The sequence below is a fragment of the Eubalaena glacialis genome, chromosome 6 (assembly GCF_028564815.1).
Source record: "Eubalaena glacialis isolate mEubGla1 chromosome 6, mEubGla1.1.hap2.+ XY, whole genome shotgun sequence".
NCBI lineage: Eukaryota > Metazoa > Chordata > Mammalia > Artiodactyla > Balaenidae > Eubalaena > Eubalaena glacialis.
Window position 1 is genome coordinate 127909788 of NC_083721.1, and position 26716 is coordinate 127936503.

At 46.4% G+C, this 26716-nt stretch overlaps 1 protein-coding gene across 1 annotated transcript in view; it reads right to left on the reverse strand.

Moving 5' to 3' along the window:
- Positions 1-26716, reverse strand: part of CLSTN2 (calsyntenin 2) — a 660240-nt gene that overhangs the window by 81940 nt on the left and 551584 nt on the right. Inside the window, exons 7-8 of the mRNA XM_061194598.1 lie at positions 19680-19928; positions 12449-12570 (exon numbers count right to left, since the gene is read on the reverse strand). Coding sequence (XP_061050581.1) covers positions 12449-12570; positions 19680-19928 — 371 coding nt within the window. The remainder of the gene's footprint in view (positions 1-12448; positions 12571-19679; positions 19929-26716) is intronic.

Sequence of the window (26716 nt, forward strand, 5' to 3'; positions counted from 1 at the left end):
ACAGGAAAGTCTTTATCAAGGATGTGAGCCTTGAGTCTTGAAAGACTGTCTTGAAAGATGAACAGGTAATTGGTCAGTCAGATAGTGGAAATAACTTGCCTTCCCATGACACATTCTGTTTTATTCTTAAAAGCCATGCAGGGCTTCCCTGGTGGCGCAGTGGTTAAGAATCCTCCTGTCAATGCAGGGGGCATGGGTTCGAGCCCTGGTCCAGGAAGATCCCACATGCCACAGAGCAACTAAGCCTGTGCTCCACAACTACTGAGCCTGCGTGCCTAGAGCCCATGCTCTGCAACAAGAGAAGCCACCACAATGAGAAGCCCACGCACCGCAATGAAGAGTAGTCCCCACTCACCACAGCTAAAGAAAGCCCGCGCACAGCAACGAAGACCCAACGCAGCCAATAATAAATAAATAAATAAATAAATTTATATTAAAAAAAAAAAAAAGTCATGCAGATAGGTGCACACATAGTGTTGTCCAATCTGTCTGTGCCTGGGAATTGTATGGAAGCAAATTATTCCTGCGAGTGTCTGCTGAGATCAATGCATGGAGAAATATGGTGAAAACTTGGCAGATACCCCATTCTGCCAAGCTATATAAATACTTCTCAACAAGATAAACACATAATGGAAAAGAGCACGGAGCTTTGGAGAATAATGGACTTGGTTCAACACGTTAGGCAAATTACTTAATCTTTCAGAGCCTCAATTTCAGTATCTATAAAATGGAGTTAAGAAATAACTTCAAAAGTAACTGGGCAGCTTAGACTTAATGTATGCAAAACAATGAATTTAGGGATTGGCACACAATAGCCTCTCAAAAAATGCTAGTTTTCCTTTTTTCCATCACATATAACGTTATTGACTGTTTGCCATTCTTACACCTAAGGGCTACTAGAAGTTAATGCAATCACAAGGCTTATTTTGTGTTTCGATTCTGATTTCTATTGTCTCAAGAAAGCCACCATCTTCTGAGTAACCAAGGGATGCAGTAGCTGATTCATAATGAGGCCTTGCTTCCTTCTAAATATGCACTAATTGTCAAGGTGATGGAGGAGGTTCATTAGTTAAAAGCATAATTAAAGGGCACTTCCTTTAGCTAAACTGATGAGCAGAAAGTGCAGCAATATTTGCATGTTTAGACATTAAGGATGGAAACAGATGACTCATAGGAGAATGGGAGGAAGCAGGGAAGGTAGGGCAAATTAATATCACTGCCCAGGGCCTCCAGGGTTATTGCTTTTCAGGACGTCCTCGGAGGAGTGGTCTTCCCTGGGAAATCAGCTTCACTGGATTCTCTTGTTTTATGGGATGAACAGCCCTTTCACCACTGTACCTCAGGAGCAAGGCGATCTTTACTTCAAAAGATGCTAAAATATGATTCCTGATAAGCTGAGCTTGGAATCTGTTTCTTGCTGGACATCCATGCCCTGTTCTAAACACTTAGTTATCAGCATGGATATTGATTCATTCTTGTCATCCTGTATATTCATTAAGGTTGTAAATTCTCCCAAGTCAATAATAGTGCCTTTTACCCTCTTGGCGTATGTGTGTCTTGAGGTCATATTCAAGGTTCTTCCATTTATTAGATAAGAGATGTGGAAAGGTCCCTACTATGTCTCCTATTCCTCATCCTTAACCTGGGCGTTTTGCCTAAACTGCAAGATTTTTGTTAGAATTAAAAGAAAGTGCTTGGCACAAAGTAAGAACAGAAGTAATGTTCAGTGCAATTCTCCTTCTCAGTATACAGCGACTTCATGGTGATCAGTGCCTCTGCCTCGTGTCTCTTAAGTGAGGGCGTTAGCACTAGAATGTGTCATTTTGTATCAGGTTTCAATTTTGCCAATTTCTTGTTTTCTATACTGTGGAAGTGACAGAGAGAAAAAATATCTTTCATATGACAAATGCAGACACTTGGGTTTGATGCCAAGGAGGAGTCTCCCTCCCCTCCCACTGGCACCTAATCCCCAAAGCAGTCTAAAAAGACTGGAGCAAGGCACAGCCAGTGTGGTGACTGAGTCAAAGCTGCTTCCATTGGGACCACCCCAAGGCTTGAGCATCTTATTACTGAAACAGTGATTTGATTTACCAAGCATTTGTAATTGTGTTGACATTGTTTTTTTCTTTTTAACAGTAAAATGAGAGTCTGTTTTTAAATATGTATTACTGGATGTCTACTGAAAAAAATGCATTTGTTGCCTCTGGGCAGATGTACAGGCTAAGACACAAATAATGATTTCATGGGAGCAAAAGGAATTACTGAGCAGATGCTCATCTGGGGAAAAGAGACCACAGAGGAACCAGGTCTGACAGCAAAGGGAGAAAGGTATAGGATAATTAGCATATTTGATTTGTTTAAATTTAGCAGTGGTATAGCCTTCTACTTCAAGATGGAATGAGAGAGTGGGAGAAGCCAGTGAGATTGCAGCAGAGAAGAGAATTATAACCTAGCAGGACCCTATGGGACCTTCCTGGTACAGACTCCCCCCTGCCTCTGCTTGCCTCTTATCTGTAGAAAAACTTTAGCCTCCTAGGCCTTCCCTGAGTTCCAGAGAATAAATTTAATCAGAGAAGTGAGAAAATGCAGAAAGAAAGGAAAAGAGTTAAGCAAGACAAAACAATAGTTTAGCCATTAAACAAAGTCAAGGACCTTTAGTTCCTCCACAAGGGCCATAAATAATATTCTGAGAACTGTCCTTTGGTTTGTTTTGCAGATTCTGAAACCCCCACCAGGTGGAAGAAGTGAACTGTATGTTGCCCACAAGCAAGTAGATCCCAGACAGGTTGGAAACAGAAGGTTGATGATGTTGACTCCCAATTACCTCACCACCAACCAATCAGAAGAATGTCCAAAAGGTGATCAAGCACCCCACAACCTTCCTCCCTCACCCTGTCTTTAAAAATCTTTCCTTGAAAGCTATTGGTTTCTTAGGCACTAGCTGCCTGGACTCCTTGCTTGACGCCCTGCAATAAATGCTGCACTTTCCTTCACCACAATTCAGGTCAGTAGATTGGCTTTACTGCTAGTGGGTAAGCAGACCCAAGTTTGGTTCGGTAACGGAATGACATTCCTGCAGGTCTCAATTCACCAAGAGTTTGGATTCTCCTTAAGCATAGGCTCTTCAGAAGAAAAATGAAAGAAAATCCTTTGAGTAATAATGGAAATCCAAGAAAGTCTTGAGAAACCAGCTCCTCAAGCAAATGGCTCAGGATATATTGTTGAGTAAGGCTAGGGAAACCCTCAGTGGGTTTGTGGAGACTATGTTCCCAGTACGACACAGATAGAGTTATCTATTTGTCATCAGATCTTACTGTTGGTTAGGCTCGAGATCAGCTCCACTCACATCTGGCAGCATTCATCTTCACCTCGCTAAACTTCCCTTCCTTCCTTTTATTCACTTTACTTTTGTCTCTTAGTAACTTCCTCCTTTTAATCATAGTTCTGCCCCTGAAACTCTGCAGAAGTCCCTTTCTTTCCAATAATAGCAGTGGCTGTTTGCTAACTGCCCACTTGTAGATGAAAACTCTATCTGTGCTACCCAGACGAACCAGAGCAGGGGGTTCATTTGAGAGCTGGTTCTAGGGAGGAGGAAAAAGGAAGTAGGAGAGCGAGTCAGGGACAGAGAACAAGCCAGTACAAGAGGGCATTGTCAAGGCCATTGCTGTGGCAGGTGGGGTAGGGGGGCTGGCTTCCCAGGGACTCCTGAGAAGAGTGCAGGGGGCTGCCCAGAAATGCTCCCCACCTCCACACCTAGTTGCTCCCGTGCCCTCTGGGTGAGGGGTGCTCCCAGGGCAGTAAAGCTGCTGCTTCTGGACTGTGCTCCTTGGAGCCAGGAGGCTCCTCTCACCTGGGAGCAATCCCTGGGGCACAAAGCTGACAGCACAGTGGGGTGAGGTGTGAACTCGAGGGGAGACCTTCCAGTGAAGCAGGTTTCTGTGCTTCAGGGGAAGGACAGGTATTATCTAGCTGATACATTCATGTATCAGCTTTGTCAGTTGTAAGCTTCCAGGTGAAGCTCTGTCAAGAGAAAGAGGATTTTCTAAGTTTGTTTTAGCATTTTCAGAACCAAGCATGAAGGTCTCAGTGTTTCTTCCCTAAAGGCAGAGAGGTACCTTTAGGGAAGATGATAAGAGCCACTTATCATGGCTGGTGAGGGGGCCAGCACCTTAGGCTAGAGGAAGAATATGGCTTAGGGCAGAAGGAAAGGCTAAATATGCCCCTTGGGGATCCTAGTCCAGAGGCTCGTGAGGAAGCAGGCTTGGTGAAAAGCAAAGTAGGCAGTGAATGGGGGATGTTAAAGGCAGTGCCTCTTCCTTCCTCCCTCCCTCCTAGGGCCACGCCTCCAAGGAGAGGGGCTCCATAGAGACAGGGGTGTGGGGGTAGGCAGAGGCACCACACACTGTGGGTACAGAAGATTCTCTGAATCTGCCTGGATAGCTGGGCCCAGGGTCACCTCAGTAAAGTGCGGGGAGATGGGAGGTGGCCTCCCCAAGGCTCATGAACAGTGTATGCGTTTCCTATTGCTGCTATGAGAAATAACCTCAACCTTTGTGTTAAAACAACTCAGATTTATTATCTTACAGTTTTGGGGGTCAGAAATCTGAAATGAGTCTCCCTGGGCTACAATCAAGGTGTCAGCAGGGCTGTGTTCCTTCTGGAGGCTGTAATGGACAATCTGTTTCTTTTTTTCCCGGCTCATAGGGGTGGCTGCATTCCTTGGCTCATGGCCGCATACCACTCTGACCTCTGCTTCCAGTCACATCTTTTCTGACTCTAATCCTCCTGCCTCCCTCCTATAAGGAAACTTGTGATTACATTGGATCCACTTGGCTAATCTAGGATAATCTCCCTAGCTCAGGATCTTTAATTTAATCACGCCTGTAAAGACCCTTTGCCATGTAAGGTAACATATTCACAGATTTCAGGGATTAGGAGGTGGACATCTTTGGGGCCATTACTTTGTCTACCACAGGTGGCTCACTCAGGACCCTGAGGAGCCCAGGTGAGGTACTGTGGCATAGAGGTAACCAGTGCAGCAGAGATGGGGCAGGATGAAAGGCTTCCAGGAAAGGAGCTTTAAGGTGGAGAGACCACAGCTCAGGGAATGGGTTGAAGTGGTGGATTTCCAGCATATTGGTTCCCTCTCTAAAGAAAACAGAACAACTGGGCTGACCATGTCAGCAGTCACCTTTCCAAAGAGCAGGAAATCCAGTCATTGCACAGTCCCAACCCGAGAGGACCTAGGGTGTCCTATGTTGGTCTGAGGACCCTTCTCCGCCAACACCATGAAGTCACAGATGCCACATCTCCCCAAATATATAGAAGTTCTTAGAGATGGGAAGAGGAAAGGAGAGGGACTCAGAGAAGTGGGGGCTTATCGGGGGCTCTTCTGTATTACAGAGAAATAAAGACATAAGAGTCACTGTACTTGTGATTCTCCCCATGTCCATTATCCATTCAGAACAACCCTGCAAGTTGGCATCTTAGAAAACGTCATTTGGGATTGCTACAAAAGGAGAGGCAAAGAGGTTCTGGACATTCTTCCTCCCCCTCTGTTTAGGATACATGTTCCTAAAGGAAAGCAGGTCTCCCTGAAGACCAGTGTCCAGGGCAGGACAGTGAGTGGGGTGGCGTCACTGCTTTAGAGGAAACACGGCCAATGCATCCAAGAGTTAGTCTTTAAATGTGGAATTAGAGCACTGACAACGCCCAATTATTTTGCTCATTAAGATGACTGGTCTGGACTGGACTGACCATTCTCCAATTAACTCCTTGGCACTTGGCTATAATAATGATTGAACTCACTCATTTGACTCCCATTTTGGCTGTAAGAGCAGATGCAAATAAACTGATTCTACATCATTCTAACACTCTTTTCTCACCAAGAATAAAGGATTTTGCCTCTGCCAGGAGCTTTAGATTCCTATGCAAGTAGAATGGACCTGATGGGCAAAGGCGTTGGCCTGACAAATGTGAGTATTTGGCTCAAATCCTGGCTCTGTCATTTGTTTCTGGGGGAACTTGGGCCTGTGACTTATTCTCTCCTTTATGTGGGAGGAAAGAAGACCACCTGGGTCTAAGGGACCCTGCCCCACTCACACTGGCCCCTTTTCTCTGGGTGTGGTGAGGGGTCATTGGAGACCAAACATGCCCCCTACTCCCCCTGATACTGGGAATCCAGCATTCTTCATGGGGGATGGGGCAAGGGGCTAGGACAGGAAGCGCTTAGAAAGGACAAGTGGGTCTCATTAAAGAAGGTTTAAATTTCTCAAATAGTCATGTTATGGTGTGGTTTTCCTGTCTCCGAATGATAGTGGGGTTTTTTGGTTGTTGTTTTTTTGTTTTTGTTTTTATCAGTGACCAGAGTATAAAGGTATACCACAGAACATTTGTTTGGTCTGATGATATGTTTTTAAATGAGAAAATATTAAAAATTGGAAGATTTTCTGTAGAAATCTGATTTCTCACTTCTGAATGACTGGAAGTGCACCAGGCCTGGATTCTTGTGTGGCCTGGAGCTGTGTGGTGGTTGAGTCTGAATGAGGACCTACATTCACCCAGCCAGGCATCCGTACTTGCTTTGACTGCTTCTCCTGTCCATGATTATTTGGGACTCTTGCAGGAGAATGCTCTCCAGGGTCTCTAAAACTGGGCATAATCTGGGCAGGGCTGTGGGCTCCCAGGACAGGGTCATTCATAGCCTTCTTCTCTCCCCCAGTGCCTGTTACAAGTTCTGGCACAGAGAAGGCAATGGCCAACAGAATGGATCTCACTTCCGCTTCCTGTGCTACTTGCGATTTTTCAGAGATGCATCTTTTTCCCTTGTCTGAGCCTGGGGCACCTGTCCTCTTATTGGTCCGTTAAGGCTGTCACTCAAGCTGTGTCTTCCAATAGGTGAACAGGCTGTAAAATATCAGCGGGTCTCCTTCCCAGCACCAGCAAGTCCAAAGGGCAGATCATTAGAATTCATGATGCTGAGTCTACCATACCCAAATAACATGAAAGCCAGGAGGGGCTGCAAATTAATAAAACTTTCCCATGTGAGCTGGCAGCTGGGCCTTCTCCTCTGCTCTTGTCTGGGTTTGCACATGACTAACTGCAGGCTTGAGGGATTTGCATTAGCAGATCGTAAGTAAAAATCCCATTAAAATGACAGTCTCCTCATCGTTATGATCCCTTTTCAAGAGGTACACTGGATTGCCAGGGCATTTCTTGGGGTTGCCTGGTAATGGATTTACTTGGCAGTCCATATACCCTGGCAAAGGCCTTCTGAGGTGTAGGGCAAAGGGGTGGGCTTTTTGGAAGCACTCAGCTCCTCTGTGACAACTACCACACTCCCTGGGCACACACATGAAGAGCTATGTGGAAGCCCGCCTGCCTATCACGCCCTGGTTTCCATGCCAACAAGCAGCATCTGTCATGTGCTTGATCTCCTGGCTGTGGAAAGAGAAGTGGAAGACCCTGATTCTATCACAACCCCTGCTACTGGCCCCACTGAATGGCCTGGCCTGAGTTACATTTGCTTAAATGTGATACATTTTATGAACATCATACTAGCATTCCTCACATTTACATCCCCCAAATTCTTAGTCTTCCATTGAATAACAAAATGTTTTGATTGTGGTCCATTCTTTGGGGATAAATTACCAACTCAATAACATGATATAAAAAGCCTCTTGGCATTTAATTCCCACCTGCTCCTCCAAACTGGGGTCCTAACACCTGTTGAAACTGTACCCAAGCCCCTGTGTCCCTGTCTTTTCAAGTAAAAGCCTTTTGCTTTAGTCTCCCAGGCCTCCCCTGAGTTGTAAAAGAATCCCTAAGGTGGGCCAGGAATTTAAATACACACAAAACATTAGAATGGCTTAAAAGAGTTAATGATTAGGAATGTGAAGATATAGAAACAAAGAAGAGCTGTTGGGCCAGGAAACTGGTAACAGTTGAGACTATAAACCACCCATATAGCAGAGTCACTGAACCCCCAGTTCCCTGAAAGATACAGATAAAAGCCTGACACACATTCCTAAGTTGTTTTTATAGGAAGCAGACCCACCAGATGAAAACTGCTGACCAAGAGCACGTAGACCCCAGACTGGTTGAAACCAGAAGATTGGTGATGCTTGAAACTTCACCTTGATGCCAACCAATCTGAGAATTGTGCACGAGCTGATCATGTATGCTGAGGGCCCCTCTCTCACACTGCCTTTAAAAGCTCTTCCCTGAAAGCCATCAAGGGGTTAGGGTCTTTTGAGCATGAGCTGCCCATTCTCCTTGCTTGGCACCCTGCAATAAATGCTGTGTTTTCCTTCACCATAACCTGTGTCAGTAGATTGGCTTTACTGCATGCAGGCAAGAGGACCCAAGTCCAGGTTCCGTAACACTGTCAACACCTTCCCCTTCCACCCTGTCCTTGTGCCCTGACACACAGAAAGCTTACAGTCCCCTGAAGATGGCCCTCCTACTCATTCCCTGCCAGCTACCTGGCTCCACACCTTTGAGCCCTCCCACCCTTCCCAGTGACAGATGCCTCTGGAATGGGCTCCCACAGACTCCCCCTACCTGGCCCCCTGCCTTCTGTCCCAGCATACATCACATAGGACTGTAGATAGTATTGTACACTGTCTGTTTATGTGTTTGTTTGCCCCATTATCATGGATACTTCCAGAGAGCAGAGGCTTTAATTTAGCTGCAGAGCCTGGCACACAGTTTATGCTCAGAATAAATGAGGTCCCATCAGGCAGTAGAACATTTATTATGCTCTGGAATCCCTAAGGTGGGCCAGGAATTTGAATATACACAATACATTAGACTGGCTTGAGCCCTTTCTGGCCAAGGCCAGAAAGTTTTGTAATAGTTACAGAGCCACCGGTGGTAAAGTCAGTGAGATCTTTGAAATAATATATTATCAAGATCAAAGCTGAACGTTTGAGACCCAGAGAGTAAAAATGGCAAAATTTTAGAATTTTAAAATGTTCCATAAAAATGGATCAAACAATCAATTAATCACCAGGAGGTTTTAAAAGATCTCAATTTTCCTTTTCTTCTTCCCTCTCTCCCTCCGTCACTTCATTTCTCCTTTCTTTTGATCTCAGTATCCCTTCATCGTTATGCCAGCTTTTACTGGGCACCAACTGTGTGCTCAGGGCTACAATTTGCACTGAGAATTTGGAGAGAGTAAGACACAGTCCTGCCCGCCAGGATCTCAGCACCAAGTGAGCAGAGAGAAAGGACAAATGGGTCACTAGGATAGAATAGGTATTGGGGAGTCTGGGGAGCATAGAGTCTGGGGAGCACAGAGGAGAGGCAAACTACTCAAAGGGTGACCTGGGATGGCTTCCTGAGGGAGGATACTTTATCAGGTATACACAGTTTGGGCATCAAGTGATTTACTTCCAAGAAACTTCTGGTAAGTTTCTGTCTACATAGGGAGCTAAATAGGGGACAGAGAAATCTGGGCTTGTCTGTATATACCACTGGATTGCTAGCATGAGTTTGGTGGAGGTTTCCTATATCCCACCTACTGTGGCTCCTTTCAGGGCATGAGCAGCTGTCCAAGTGAGCTGGGGCTTCTGGTCATCAATAGGCAGCCTTTACATTTTTTAATGTTAATTTCTTTAGTAGAAGAACGCTATAGACTGAATTATGTCCCTGCAAAATTCATATGTTGAAGCCCTAACCCCCAACATGGCTGTATTTGGAGAAAGGGCCCAACCTTCATTAGGAGGTAATGAAGGTTAAATGAGGTCATAAGGATGTGGCCCTAATCCAATAGGGCTCGTACCTTATAAGAAGAAGGAAATATACCTAAGCTCTCTCGACCATGTGAGGACACAGTGAGAAGGCCGCTGTCTACAGCCAGGAAGAGGGCCCTCACGGGGGGATGGAATTAGTTGGCACCTTGATCTTGGACTTCCCAGCCTCTAGAATTGTGAGAAATAAATGTCTGTTGTTTAAGCCACCCAGGCTGTGGTATTTGGTTGTGGCAGCCCAAGCTGACTAAGACAAGGAAGACTGAGTTTGAGCAAAGTGAAGATTTGACAGTTTCATAGGGTTTCATCAAGACTATAAACATTTTGCACTTTGCATAATTCCTGTCTCTAAATTAATTTTAAATTAAAAAATAAAAACAATTAAAATTTTAATTAGCAAGTGCACCAAAGAGGCAGCATAACCTATGGAAAAGCAGGTCCTAGCCATGGTTTGCTGTGTGACCTTGGGCAAATTACTGGACCGTGGTCTCCTGCCTCATATTATCCACCTGGCAGGACTGGGGCAGAGATGAGAATGAGCCACTCATGCAGCGTGCCTGGCACAGAGCGGGCACCCATGAATGGTAATAAATGAGATCAGAGTAGTTTGGAAGGTATTCAGTGACTCTCAGCCCCTCCTTCAATTCACCACTTTGGGAATAGATTTCAGAATTCCTAGATTCACTATATTTTTTATCTATAGAACCAGAATTCCTCACCTATTTTAAATTCCAAACCCTGTGACTTCATTTGCCTGTATCAGTGCTTCTCAATCCCATCTTAGGAAATGCTGCAGGGCATCTATAATGATCTCAGCCAGAATAGCAATGTTTTTTTATTAAAACCCCTCATGATATGGAATTTATTTTAATTCACCTCAATTCGTATTACTTATTTATAAAAACATCCCATATAAGCCAAATGGCATTTTAGAAGTTAGCTGAGAGGCTGCCGGGAAGTCAAATAAACAATGTCAAGATAGCATAATTTCTGCAAGACCCAGAATTCCTAATTCAGAGGAACATATATTAATCCAGATGCCATATTTCCAAAACCCCGGGGTCCAGCAGGATGAGATTTACTGAGAATGGATTAGGCAGTTGCCACAGGGCTCTCGCAAACATCTTTTGCATCAGCCTGGCGTCCTTGACCTTGTCACGCTGCCTGATGTTCCACCATTGAGACATTCCCTGAGGTTAATAAATCTCTCTTTTAAAGAGCATATGTCAGTACTTCTGTATGGAGGAAAGGGGGTAGCAATCATACTCATCTTGGTGGAAATGAGTTCCTTTTGGCATGCTTCCCAGTGACACACTCTGAGATCAGCCCCACTGGGGGTCTGGGGCTTAAGTAGTAAAGGGAGAGGGTGGGGTAGACACAGGTAATTGGGAAAGAGAAGGGAAAGGATTATGAAATGTTCAGCCCGAGACAAGATGGGGGGTGGGGCTTCCCTGGTGGCGCAGTGGTTGAGAATCTGCCTGCTAATGCAGGGGACACGGGTTCGAGCCCTGGTCTGGGAAGATCCCACATGCCGCGGAGCAACCGGGCCCGTGAGCCACAACTGCTGAGCCTGCGCGTCTGGAGCCTGTGCTCCGCAACAAGAGAGGCCGCGATAGTGAGAGGCCCACGCACCGCGATGAGGAGTGGCCCCCGCTTGCCACAACTGGAGAAAGCCCTGGCACAGAAACGAAGACCCAACACAGCCAAAAATAAATAAATAAATAAATTAATTAATAAGATGAGGCAGGTGGCACCCACAGGGGGGTTTGGAGGGAGAAAAGAAGACTGGGGCCCCCAGAAGCTCCCAGAATATGGGTTGAGCAGAAAGAAAGCAAAAAAGAGATGCAGTAGAATGAGCATCATTTCATCTGCTTCATTAAGCAGCATCCATTCGATGACCCTCTTCCCTGCCGACTGCCACCCTTCCTTCTGACAATGTAAAACCATTGAACAAAAATTCATGCCCCCCACCTTCAAATCTAAGCAAAGGCCAACTCTGGGCTTGTTGCACTGACACTTCTTCAGCGGCACGGCCACCCAGAGAAATGCCACCTCCGCAATCTCAGCGCTGCACAGCCCTCCGAAACAGACACTTCAAAGCTTTTGATTCCAACCAGACACTTCATTTGTCATTGACAAGTACGACACAGCGGCCCTTGTGATCACAAGTCAGAAGGCTCTGGAGTGAGGCAGAGATTTTCCCACTTCAGAAAAGAACATGAACTGCTCAGAGGGCACTGTGTCACTGATGACTTCAAAGTCCTCAGGTCCCTGTTCTCAACCTGTGTCACCAAAAGCGAGGCCGCACCGTCACCCAAAGAGAGCATCAAAGAGGAGACACGGAGCATTTATGACACAAATATGCGCTAACGAAGATCAGAAACTGGGCCTGGGGATCGAGAGGGTCAGCTTCCCAGGAGCTCCGCGCGGAGAAAGTCGACAAGATGCACGCTGGCACCTACTGACGGGTGCGGGTTCTAGCCGGGAAGTGTGGCCCTCCCCACCACCGACTGGTCTTTAAGGCTGCAGTTTCCATCCTGACTTTAAGATACTGTGTGTTTCCCAGAGTTGATTTTCCCCCAAATCAGCAAGTGACCAGAACCGTGAGATGCCTACCCACTGCCACCACCCCTGGACCACACCAGTCATCCCCGCGTGCGGGTGAGCAGGGGGCAAGCGCGCTGCGAGCGCCATACCTGGTCCAGCTTCCAGTGGAACTCCGCGGGGCGGAAGGTGTCTGCCTGGTCGAAATCCTTGCGCAAGAGGAAGACAAGGCGGCAGTTGTGCACGTACAGGGCGTAGTGGTGCCGGTTCATTTCTGAAAAGCAGAAAGAGGATTTGAGGGGTTCCAGATTCCCTGTGCTGACCTCCACTCCATCACTTAGCACACCTCAGAAAACAAAGAAACAGGCATTCCAGTTTTCTCTTTTACAACTGGGTCTAATAAATAGTTCTAGAACACACATGATGGAGCTCTCTGAAATGAAAGAGGAAGATTCGAGAAATCTCGCAGCAAAACTTCTGCTGAGAAGCCATTTGGGCTTTAAATACCAACCTAACTTATACTCAGATACTGCATCAGATCCTGGATAAAATTACATAGGTTCACAAGCTCTTTTTGTTTTTTTTTACATATACTTCCGGGAGGGTCAAAGGGCCTCTCTGACAATCACATCAGCCACTCTGGGTTCCTTTAACATAGCTGGATTCCCCCAGAGTTCTGGGCTTTTATTTTATTTCATCAGGCTTGCCAGCAGCAACCACAGAGCATGTCTCCTTTTCTGCCTAATCTGTGTGCAGTTAAGGAAAACTGCCTCACTTTTAGTTGCTGGGAGGAGGGGACATTGATTCCCCAGCGTTAGACATAGTTCCCTGAATTTCCAAAGCAATGAATAAATACTTCTTTCCCCGTACACAGACAACAGATGGGACTTTTCCCTCCCCTGATAAAAAAACATCCTTTCCTGCTTAAAAAAAAAAATTCACATCATGGGTCCCAGCCATGATGTCCTATAGTCACAAGATAACAGCCATGGGAAGGGGAGGAACTGTTCTTCGACCAATGCTCAGAGGACTCACACATAGTAGCACACACAGAAATCTAATATGATGCACATGTTCCATAAATATTGGGCTAATGAGCAGGTGACCAGATACAGCAGAAAGAGCATGGGCCCTAGATTCAGAGAGACTTGGGGTGGAGCTGTATCTCTAGATGATGCTGAGAAAGTTATTCAGCCTCTTAGAGGCTCGATTTTCTTCATTGTATCATGACAGGGATGCTGGGCTATCCTAATGTATCATGAGACTAGGATATTGTGACTGATTCTTGCACATCCTGTACAAACCTTGCCCATGAGGTATGAGTGGGAGGAATCAACGCCAGTCCCACTTCTAGGCATGGGCTTTCAGTTGGTTTCAGCCAAATAAGCTCATGAAAAGACCATGCCACAGCGAGTGGTTCAGGACCCAGGCCCGAGTTCAGTAGTGCAGGTCATTCTCCTGGCCATGGGGCTTCTGTCAGGAAAGTGACTCAAGTCAGGCCAGTGATTCTGGAGCTGTTCTGAGTAGTTCTGGGAAAGAACTCTCTATCTCTTAGCAGAAAGCAAATAAAAGAGACCACCACCTCTCTCTAGAAGTTGCAGTATATAACTGGGAAGCTTGGAGCTGCTGCAGCCATATTTGCTAACATGAAATTGATATACATATGGCAGCAGATCTGAAAAATTGCAGAGAAAAGGACACAGGACCTTGATCACACTTTGCCTGAAGCTGTTTAGCTCTGGCCACTTTTAGTTACAAGAACCCTACATTCCCTTTATTATTTTGATTTTTAATCATCTGATATCAGTTTGATCTGTATTTCCTGTTCCTTGTAACTGAAAGCATCTTAATTGATACAATGAGGAAATGCGTGTAAAGCATCTGCCCAGAACAGATGCTCAATGACTGTTAGTTATTACAAGGACTATTACACTGCCTCGTGACCATGATAACATAACAAAATAGTGTCAGATGCTGTTTTCACAAAAGCATTACCGTTCTTCAGGATGCAACCAAAGGATGGAAGGAAGGAGAATGTTTATTTGCCAAGTGTTGTAGGTTTGGCCAAGGCCAATGTTCGGGTGACCACTCCACCTTTGCATCGATGAAACACCCAGCTCTGGTTATGGGGATTTTACTAAATACTTCTTGTTTCCCTCACTATTGCTTAAACTGATTTCCTATAGTTTCTGCTGATAACTATCAAGAAGATACAGAAAGCAGATTTCTCCCCTTTAGCTTCATTTGGAGTCAGGAGAGGTTGTGGTGAAGAGGTGGGAGAAGAATGAAAGGACAGACCTCACGGGAGTATCTCCTGGCCTCCCTCCAGAGGTTCCTCCCTCCCCCGCCCTCCCTGAGCTGGGTCCCTGGGGTCACCACCCACACCAGGGTAACTGGCTCTTCACGGTGCTGGTGACATGATACACTCAGAAATCAGCTTCACTTCTTTCCCTGTCCTTCAGTGTTCTCCCTGGCAACTCCCCTCCCTTTCTTTGCCCACGTCTCTGGCAGATCCTAACGTCTTCTGGTCACTTTCAGATATTAAAATCGTCTGTAAGGGTTCTCTCCAAACCAAACACCAGTGTCTCATCAGTTAAAAGATCTTCCCCTCTTTGCCACTCAGCCTCGCCCCGTGGCTTGGTGGCCGCCAGTGGGGAAAGGATGAGGAAGGTGTGTTCTTTTACTCTTCCTTCATTCCCCAAATCTCCTCCAGCTCCAGTCATGGTCAGGGGCAGGGGAAAGCAGATAAGAAGGAAAGAAGTGGAGTCTCTTTAAAGAAGCAGTGAAGTTTGTCATTTTCCCAGGGATGTCCAGTGTCCTCTGTCACGTGGGTGTCTACATATGGGCTCCTTAATGGGTGCCCTGGCTGGTTTTTGGAGAGGCTCTGCAGAGATCCCCCATGGCCACGGAAGTGGGTTTGGGCCCCAGTGAAATATGTTTTTAGCCGTCCTTTCCCCACCCCCCCAAACCCATAAGAAAGGGCCTGTTATAATCTTTACATAGGAATTGATCTGATAAGTGATGCAGTCCCTCCTGGGACATTAGTGCCAGCTTCAATCCCACCTTTCTTGTCTCTTACCTCTCCATTCCTGGTGTAAGTGATGTTTTCATGATTCCTTTCACGATGTTCATGACACCTTTCATGATTGCCCTCCCTTGGTCACTTCTCCCTCCCGCCCACATCTGCTCCTGCTGCTGGATCCCCTCTTCCTGGCATGCAGACCTCTTGGCTGTAGCTGTGACCATTTCTGGTTGCCCATTTGGTTCCCATGACTAGAACAGAAACATCTGTGTTCCGCCAAATTGTAGTAGGGCCGCCCCTCCCCCGCTGCCCCTCTCCTCTCACCCCACTGCTGAGGCAGCCCCCATCATCCTCTTGCCTTCACACCCCCTGGGCAAGAGTCAAGTCCAGCTTTCATGTACCCTCAACTCCTGGGACACGAGTCAAACTTCCCCAGACTCCTCCTGGGCTCTGCTCCAACACCAGCCTGGAGCAGATGTACAAGTGTTTGCAGCTCAGCCAACAGGCAGCTGGGAGTGAGATTCCCACCTCCTCTCTACCTCAGACAACCTCGGTCTCTCTGAGTGGTTTTCTGGGCATCCCTGGAAGTGTGGGAGTGTTTCTTTCCCAGCAGGCTGGGGGACCATCCCAGCACTCTCTGTCAGGCTGGCACCTCTGTCTCTGTCATCTGGTGATTGCTGGACCAGGTTGGCCCCTCTGTCTTGGAAAGTCCTGTATGAAAGTAGCTAGCGCTACAGGTGGCACGTATCATTCAGATGAAACTCAGAGTTAGCAAGAGAGTTGCATGCCAGGAAGAAGGGGTCCTGTAGAAGGAGCAGATGTGTGTGGGGAGAGAAGTTTCTAAGACAGGGCAGGAAAGAAACTGCTCACACCAGGAATGGAAAGATAAGGGCCAACAAAGGTGGTGTTGGAGGGGGGCACCAGTGCCTCACGCAGTATCCTTGCGGTAGAGCCATTGCTGGGTATTCAGCTAACCTTGTTTCCTTTGCTCCTAGACACGTAGCTTAACTCATATCCTGCTTCTCCCGTGGTTAGGTGGAGCCTTGGGAACAAATTCTGGCCCAGAAAGTGTGAGTAGAAGTGAGGCACACCACTTTCTGGTCTAGCTAATAAAACCCTTCTGTGTTCAACCCTCTATTCTAACTTTCTGTTCTGTGGTTGAAAATGGTAGCGATAAATAATTGAAGTATCTTGAGTCCCCGAATGTCTGGGCAAAGCTGAGCAACCTCATTCCCCAGCCCCACCTCGGGTTGCTGGACAATGGCAGGAGGAAAAACTGATGAAAGGGTGTTAGTCATCGAGATGCTTCTTGTTGGTGGTGAGAGTGGTTTTCTTTCTTTCTGAAAACTGCAATTAGCCCTTGGTGACTAATCAATTCTGTTATCCAACTATTAATAAATTACTTCATGATAGGCCAGCATTGGTAAGTTTTAATTAGTGGGCAAGACGGAAACTAGTGCAATTTTCACTAAGGGCGACTTGGTAATTTACGTCGATAGCCTTCCTAACATTTCTATTCTTTGACTCAGTAATTCAGCTTCTGGTCAGGAAATAATCAGAAGCATCCATACAGGTATATACAAGAATGCTTATTATATATTACAAGAATGCCTATTACAGCATTGTTTTATTTGCATTTAAAAGGAGACAATCTAAGTGTCTAATAAAAGGGAGCCAGTTAAATGAAGTATAATAAAGCCTAATAACAGAAGACTGTCATGTAATTCTTATTTTTAAAGAATATTTTATCATGTAGAGAAATGATCTGGATATATGTAATGTTATTTAAGAGAAACATAACATAATGGTATCACATGAATTATAAAAATAGATGGAAAACTGTAACAACATTCTACATATACATAGAAGTAAAAATAAGATTTCATTTGGTAGTGAAATATACCAACTGTTAACAGAAAATCCCTCCAAGTATTAGAATTTTAGGTGACTTTTGTATTCTTTTGTACTCTTTAGGCTGCCTGTTATAAACATGTGTAGCTTTTATAACTTGGACATTTTTCTGATATATAAAAGCTCTAATCAAGTTTTAATTTGTTCCTGATAATTTTTTATTTAGGGCAAGGAGATATCTATAGGTATTTTTTTAAGTCAGAGAAATTAGAGGAAAATCTTCCGCATCTTTTCTTGTGCCAGCGTTGAACTGATTTGCAAAGGGTTACTTTATACTGAGCCCAAAGCTGAGCAGTGCCAAAACCTGCGGGTTGGAGGGGCTGACATGCCTGTTCGGGGTGCTGCTCTGATGAAAGCGAGGCATCATCATCTAATGCAGAGTTTTCAGCCATGGCTGCACAAAAGAATCGCCCAGACTCTGACTTCCTGAGCTGGGGCAGGGCCCTGGCATCTAGGTGCTTTTACAAGGTCGCCAGGTTATTCTAGTGCAGAGCAGGGTTGAGAGCCGCTGGTCTAGTAGCGTGGACCTGAAACGCGGGCCAGAGGAGCTGGGGCCAAGTCTGTTCCTTTGATAATCAGTTGTGTGATCCTCGGCCAGTTGCTCAACCTTTCATATTCTAATTTCCTCCTGTGTAAGCCAGAGGTCTATATTTGTCAGGCCTGCCTCCCAGGGGTATTTGATACATTTCAGAAAGGACTATATGTGTGTGGGCGCTAACCCCAGCCAGGGCTGCTTTGCATGCATCTGTATACTCCTAAGCCATTGTCTCCTTGATGCTGGCTCTGGATCATGGTGGGGACACCCCACCAGACACTGCAAAGATGGGGCCACAGGGTGATTCCTGGGGTCCTGGGCTGAGCTCTGGACCCAGTCCCAAACCTCAGTGCCACCTTAAGCGGATCTGTGGGGTCCTTCCTATACGAAGGACCTGGAAAACAAATCCTTGGCACTGGCTCTGACACAGATTCACCATATGACTGGGAAAAGCTGGGCAACTCCCCCTGTTTCAGTTTCTATATCCAGAAAATTCATTGGCTTTTACCGCAAATATTGATTGAAACAGGAAATGTGGGGTCCTGGTAGTAGTAAAATGTGGAATAAAACTAGAAATAATAATGATTATCACAATAACAACATCAGGTTAATTAGTCGAGCACAGATTTTTTATCTGAAGCCGCTAAGTGATTTCATACCTTATTTCATGTTTATTTTCCCCATTCTACATATGGTAAAACTAAGGCTCAGTGAGATTAGCAACTCCTCAATTTTCCTTAAGTAGTGGAAAAGCTGCGATGTGAACTTTGGCTGTTCAGCAGCAAAGCTGAACGGTCAGCCGTTCTTCTATCCTGTCTTCTCACTGTCTGCTGCAGTGTAGAGTAGTTATCATTTATTTGGGGTATTTTAACAAGAGGAGCATTTGAAATGGGAAAATGTGGACTTACAATTTAAGATAGACATAACATTTTCATAAGATATCAGAGTATTTGTGTGTGTGTGTGTGTGTGTGTGTGTGTGTGTGTGTGTTTGCATGTGGGGTGTGGTGACCAGAGCATAGCGATGGAGTTAGCTGGATCTAAGCTTACATTCCAGTTCTGATACTTACCAGCTGAATAACTTGGGACAAGCTACTTAACGTCTCAGGGATGTTTCCTTATCCTTAAAACAGGAAACACAATAATGCTTTCGTAAAATTGTTTGTAGAGATGTGAGGCACTGTTTAGAATAGGAAGAGCTAACACAGATTAGACTTCCGGTGCATCAGGTACTGTTCTACTGCGCTATACATACATTGTCATTTAATCCTGATAAAAACCCTATGAGGTAGATAATACTATAATGCCCATTTTATAGACTGAGAAAGTGAGGCATAGAGAGGTTAACCCACTTGCCCGAGATCACACAGCCAATAAGTGGTGGAGTGTTTTTAACCACCAAGCTGTGAACTGCCTTACACAGGCTCAGCAAGCTGAAAAATGCCTAACAAAGCTTAGCTATCATTATTACGCACAGCAGTGATTTTCAAACTGCTGTTGTAAATTAGCAGGACCCTTTCATTGAAAATAAACTTCTGGAAATCTGTCTATATATTAATATAATACAGTGAAGGTAGAGCTGCTTTGCTTGAAGTAAGGATGAAGCCTCCTCCCCCAACCCCACCTCATATAGCAGCCCTAAGTTACTTCTGGGGACGCTGGGGTTCTGAAGAACCCAGTCTGAAAACCACCAATCCCAGCTTTTTGACTCTTTGTGTCTGTACCCTGCCTCCCTTTCCTGGTCCTGCTCTACCCCAGGGCAAGGAAATCATCAGCCAGAAAACCAGAGACCAGAATATTTTCCCAGGGCCCCTCTCACACTCCCGCTTTTCTCCCACGCCCTTGGTGGCCGTGGCCGTGCCTGACCAGCTGGGACATAGGGGGCAGACGCCAGGAGGGCTGGATGCAAGACTCACCGGTTTTATCTGAGTTGCAGAGGATGGTTTCCTTCTCAGCTCTCACGCCAGGGCTGGGGCCGTGCTTCATCCACATGGTGATAGTGAACTGATCCGTCAGGTTCTTGGGTACAACCCCGTCAGGAATCTTGGCACCGTGCCTGCCGTCGAACTTGAAGATCATCTCGCTGCTGTCCACCAGCAGTCCTGCGGTCCAGTTGGTGGCGGCGCTGGGGGACGGCAAGAGGTCGATGATGCCAGAGGAGGCTCCTGCAGGGGATGGGGACAGAAAGAACAAAGGGTCAGTCCTCCCAGGGTGGGTGTCCTCACGTTCTGTTTTCTGCTCCTGGGTCAGAATGAACTACGCGGCGTACTTACCCAGAGCTAGGTGCTCAGCCTGAGCTAGGTGACTTGGGAAAAGAAGGGTTAAATGCCATCCTTGCCCATGTTGCTAATGGTCGGCTTGGGGAGGCATCAGTAACTTACAGACAAGAGTATTGCATGTGGGAGGACAGAGTGCAATTAACTATTATACAAGAAAAAAGTGCTGGAGGAATTTAGAGAAATGAGATTACGCTGGGGGTTTCGATAAGCAGACAAGGTTCCTGGAGAAGGCCAGGGTTTGATTCGGATCGATGGATTCATTCACGCGCTCATCCATCCGTTACCCTGTCAGCCATTGATTGAGCACCAATCGGGTGCCAAGACCCCTGCTGGGTGCTGGCGAAGTAAATGTGAATCAGCACAGTCCCTGACCTGGAGGAGCTCAGACCCAACAAATTGACAGACAATTGGGATGCAGTGTGATCAGAGCTGTGATGGGGAAAGTTCGGGTCCTGACCCCATGAGAAAGAGTATGAGTCACTTTGCACTCACCACACTTTTTTCCAACCATTCGTTTAGGCCAAATGGTATAGCAGTTGACAACACGGGTTCTGAAGTCAGCAAAACTTGAACCTGACGCCTGGTGGCGGCCTGGCTTGCTAGCCTTGTGACTGTGACCAGTGACCTCACCTTTCCGACTCTCCACCCCCTTCTCTGCCACCTGCCCTCCCAGCTGCTGTGGGCACTGAATAAGAGACAGCACCTGCGCTTGGGGCAGCATGCTCGGCACGCCACGAGCGGAGCTCGCTCCACGTTAGCTATGACTCTGTCGTTATTGTTGGAGCTGCTATTATTTCTGCTACCACTGTGATTCCAGGCTAAGGATATCCTGAGGCCGTGGGAGTGCCATAGGCAGATTTGTGTCTTGGGAGAATCACACCAACAGCTTTGTGGAGGGCGGAGCTGAGTGAGCCGGAAAGGCTGGCCCAGAAGACAGGACGGCCCAGCTGGGAAGATAACTGGGCCGCCATGGACTTCCCACCGAAGCTCAGGTGCTGCCAGCAGTGTTCTCTACATCCTTACGTTCCACAGAGGGGCAGGGCTCAGCTACTCAGGGGAGGAGGAAGGTCAGGGGCTTCCTGATACCAGGAAACAAGAGCCAGGGAGTCCAAAGTATGCCCGGTGCAGGGGACCAAGTGTGTGGGGGCTCCCACCTGGCACAGCACTGACCCGGCAGTCGTAAATGGGTTTAATGGACAGTGGTGGTGTGTATTACCTGCCATTTGTCTGGGATCATTGGACTTCTGAATTCTGTATATCAGGGCCTCACGTCACCTAGGGGCTGCATTTCAGAGTCAGCCATTACAAACATCTACAGTTAAAATGATACATGAAAATCCCTCGGAAGGTGCCATATTGGAATCCGATGTACTTCTTTGAAAATGTTTAACCTAGCCAGTTTTCCCTGCAGCCTTGGAACAGATGCCCGTGGGTTTGCAACTGAAAGCTGGCTGTGTGACAGATCTGTATCCTGAGAGCCAGATGCTCTGTTTAGCTCTGTGAGGAGCTCGCCCTGGGAAAGGCCTCTGGGACCTGCAGTGTCTGAGATGTGGCGGGGTGGGAGGTGGGAGTGGAGATTCCGGTCTCTTAATTTATGATCACCCTGCAGCTATGCTCAGCAAGGGGAAGTGTGGGCAGCGTTGACTACATTATTAATGCATTTTTCTTGGGGCTTTTGCCTGGTAGCATGCCTGACACATAGTAGGTGCTCCATTAATGTTTATAACTGCCTTTTCTTCTACCCAGTGCCTCCGTGAGATGCTTCCGGCCATTACCCAATGCTCGCGTGAGCCTCTTCATCCAGCCTCTTGTTCATGCCCCCCACCTCTCATCAATATTACTTGTTCTCCTATAATCCTTGAGACTTATTTGATGTCCATTTTACTTATCTGATAAGCTAATTCACACTAATGTTTTAACGACTAACAAAGCCTTAAAGGTTATCACCCTCCATAGGTATTTGAAAGAAAGAACTCTATCAAGGTGGTAGCAGGTAGAGATTTGGGGGTGGCTGGGGAGTGGGAGATATGTAGTCTTTGGACCAAGCTCATCTTCCTAGAACCCCGCAGAATAATGCAACCTGGCAACAGCTGCTCTGCCCCATGAGTGAGTTGGCTCGGACACCAGGATTTGTCCAGCATGACGACAGCTGGTGACTAGGGCTCACAGGGAATGTGTTGGTTCCCGAAATTTCAGGTGGCCAGGGAGACTCAGGCTGAGCACCCAGGGCTCCTGACTTCTAGCTCAAGCCAGAGCAGCCAACACAATCTAGCAGGGCCCAGTACAGGGCCCACACAGAGCCGCAGGCCTGAGCATGGGGGAACCAGGGCAGGGCTGACAGGGCTCAGAACTCCACCCTCTGAGGTTCCTTTTTGACTGAGGACCTTGTTGTTGTTAAGGAGCCAATGCTGCAGAATGCACGCTGTAATTAACACCTTAGACTAGTGAAAGGAGCTGATTGCAATTTTTCCCCCGAACAAGTCTGGATATAGGGAGGGAGGTGCAGAGCAAGGGCGAGTTGGGGGATGATGTGGGAGAAGACAGAAAAGAGAAGGTTAGGAGGCAAAATTGGTTACATTTTGCCAAAGGTCAGCCCTGGTCGGGGTTATTCTATACACATATATTTAGGGAAATTAACTTTTCAGAGTTACAGACATTTATTCTTTTTTTTTAAATTGATGTATAGTTGATTTACAGTGTTATAGTAGTTTTAGCAGTACAGCAAAGTGATTCAGTTATACATATGTTTACATTCTTTTTTATATTCTTTTCCATTATGGTTTAACACAGGGTATTGAAAATAGTTCCCAGTGCTGTAGAGTAGGACCTTGCTGTTTATCCATTCTATAGGTAATAGCTTACATCTGCTAACCCCAAACTCCCACTCTATCCCTCCTCCCCACCTCCCTTACTCCTTGGCAACTGCAAGTCTGTTTTCTATGTCTGTGAGTCTGTTTCTGTTTCGTAAATAAGTTCATTTGTGTCATATTTTAGATTCCACATATAAGTGATATCACATGATGTTTGTCTTTCTCTTTTGGACCTCACCTAGTATGATAATCTCTAGGTCCATCCATGTTGCTGCAAATGGCATTATTTCATTCCTTTTTTATGGCTGAGTAACATTCCATTGTATATATGTACCACATCTTCTTTATCCACTCATCTGTCAATGGACATTTAGGTTGTTTCCATATCTTGGCTATTGTAAATAGTGCTGCTATGAACACAGCGGTGCATGTATCTTTTTGAATTATAATTTTGACAGACCTTTATTCTTAGTTTCCTTGGAACATTTTATTGGGCACTGAGTGAGCGTCAGACTTTAATTAAGTACTTCAATGCTTTTTCTTAGTTACTCATCAATGTGGTGAGTACAATTATGATTCCAGTTTACAGATAAGAAACTTGAAGCTCAGCGAGCCTAGAATCACAACCAGCTAGTAAGGGGACCCATCATCAGGGTTTGCCAGCCCTGAAGCCCACACTCCCGCTGCACCACCTCAGTCAACCTGGAGGGAGATCTTGCAACCTACTGCACATTTTAAAAAATTGAAGTATAGTTGATTTATAATATTGTATTAGTTTCAGGTGTACAGCAAAGTGATTTGGTTATAAAATATACATACGTATATATTTATATACTTTTTTTGATTCTTTTCCTTTATAGTTTATTACAGGATAGTGAATATAGTTCCCTGTGCTATACAGTAAACAGTGTTGTTTATCTACTTTATATATGGTAGTGTGCATCTGTTAATTCCATACTCCCAATATATCCCTACCCACCCCCAACCTCCTACACATCTTACAAACATGGAAACTGAGGCCCAGAGAGGGGAAATGACTTGACCAGGATCACACAGCCGCTCAGCTAGCTAGAGGCAAGCCCAGCTCTCAGACCCCCAGCAATGTTCTTTCTGTCACACAGCATAGTGTCCTGCCAAGCCCAGGCCAGCTTCCAGGACCCCACCTCCCTGGGCAGGTGGCTGTCCACAGAGAGGCATGTGCCTTGGCAAGGCCATCATTGTGGAGCTCCGTGTCTTCCCTGGTGAGGGGAGCAGCGTGCCACCCTGCCCGACCCACAGATGTTGCCTCCTGGGAAGCATCACACTGCATTTTACCAGCTGGTGCAGGCTTTCACAGACTTAACAGATTGTATTTCATTTTCTCAGTGCACTTAAATAAACTGAGAGAGATCTCCCTTTCTCCTGAAGTTCTTGCTCCTCTCCCCCAAGGATCCCATGGAAAGCAGTGGGTAAACAGGATGCATAACTCACAAAGGTGGAAGAGTAGCACCTGCACATCAGTGTGTATTTAAGACGCCCTTAGGGACCCTCACAGAGGTCCCTGGGACCCACCACACTGCTGAGGGTTCACACTGGTCTGGTGCACAGCAGCTGCAGCCTGAGGGCAGGGGGCTTACAACCAGAGGTGAGGTCTGGTTTGAAGTCCCTGAGCCCCATCAGGGTGAGGAAGCATCTCTGAGCCAGCAAGGAGATAAAGACAGGGGTGACTTAGGCAGATTTCAGGACACACGGTGGAGCGAGAGCCCACATGGAGCCTGGGGACAGTGGTCGCTGTCTGACTTCTTAATTGCTGGGTGAGGGCAGAGTGTCCTTAGCACTTCACGGTAGGCCTGTGGCAATGGTGACAGACATGGAGCCTCAGTCATGCCTCCTCATGGTCCACCTTGGGGCATGGGAAAGGATGGCAAGAAGGAGAGGGTCTCAGGGGAGAGGAACCATTGTACTCAAGGACACAGGCCTCATTCTATAGAGTATTCTCACGATTAGCAATAGCAACTCCATGTTACTCCATTAAATGCTTATGTAATGTCTAAGTTATGCCAGGCACTGTGGTGAGAATGCAGCAACGAACCAGATAGAAATGGGCCCTACCTCTAGTCACCCAGTAGAAAGTCTTTTAGTTTTGGTGCGTGGAAGAGTTCATTGATAGAGAGTCTTAGGGGGAGCCAGGGAGGCCCTCTTGACAAAGGCTGTACTTGAACTACATGATGATAGAAAGCATTCTGTTCTCAACATACTTTTCTGACCCACTGATATCACTTGGCCTTGTGACTTTTTCTGACCAATGAAATGTGAGTGCAAGTGACGTGTCATCTTAGGGCAGAAGATTTACAAGCCAGTCCATGGTTCACCACGTGTTTTTTCCATCTGCCATGAGATCAACAATGTTCTAGATAGAGACTTTTCTGTTAGCCTGGATCCCAGTGGGAAACTAACATAGAGCAGAGCCACAGTCAACCCAAGAAGGACATGTGGTAGGAATGGAAAATAAACCTTTGTTATTTTAAGCCAATAGATTTTGAGATCATTTGTTACTGCAGCATAACCTGCCCTATCCTGACTGATAAACCACATTAAGTGACTGACATCAGCGGCTACCATTCGCACTTCTCTATCTGCATACCTTCAGGATGGATGTGGAGGACTTTCTGATGTCCTTTCTGGAGCTCATACTGTTGATCCTATCATCAGACTATCATTCCACCTTTGGAATCCTACACAAGAGGGGTTCCTCAAAAGCCTTGAATTGTCCAGGTGAAGCAAGCTGGGCTTTGGATGAGGGTGGTCAGCCAATCTCTTGGGGCAGGGCTGTGGATACCCAGTTGCTGACCAGCCTGGGAAAGGCCACTGCAGGCAAAAACCTTCTCCAAGAATAGAAGGGCATGCTGTATGGTAGCTGCTTAATTGACTTCAAAGAAGTCATATCCAAAGAGAAGCCCACGGCTCACTGTCATCACCCGTGGGTCAGTGTGTGCACACTTGCTCATGTATGAGTAGTGATTTAATGGGATTCCCAACACGTGTGCAGCAGTTTTCCTTAGAGTCAGAGGCCCACTTCAGCTCCCTGAGAATGGAAACACTGGCTATGACTTGGGGGCTGGTTCTGCCCCCCCTGAAGCTCCAGCTGTGTAGAGGCATCTTGGAGGAACTGATGATGGCTTCCCCTGGTTGGGGTATTCTGAAGGTATAAAAGCCTTGAACTGTGATTCTTAGTGAGGGCAAGCTCTGTTAAGCTGCACGGTGTAGTAGAAAGCCATGGACTGAACTTTTTTTACATGTCTGTCTTCCCCAGGAGACTAAATTGTTAAGTAGTCTTACTAAATTCTAGATAACCTCACAAGTTAGAACATTGGGACACTGAACAAATATTTGCTGAATTAATAAATACATGAATGGATGAATGAATGGATTCGCTACGAAGACCTCCTGGACGCACAAGTGTATAAATCCTGAGAACAGCTCACCGACTGGTAATCTGACCTGGTCTGACAGATCAGTCCCTTGATTTAGCAGCAGGCTCTCGCTCTGCAGCCTTTCCTTCAACAGGACCTGTCCTCGCAGCTCTTGACTCTCCATATACAAAGCAGCTGACCCCGAGTGTCGTATGGGGAGGTGCCGGCCAGATGTCGGGAGCCTGTGATTCCAGGGAGGAGCAGCCCTGGCCTCTGGTCTCCAAAGGACGTGTGTGTCACAAACTGCTTTGCTGTTTATTGTAATATGCAGAGACTCAGGGGCACGGAAGTGAGCCTTTTCTTGGGCTCTGGTTAATGTCAAGTTTAATTTGGCCAAGAGACACTGGGGCTTCATCATGCATTTCATACTCAAGGCAGTTCTGTGACACTTCACCTCGGGAAAGCCTGGGAC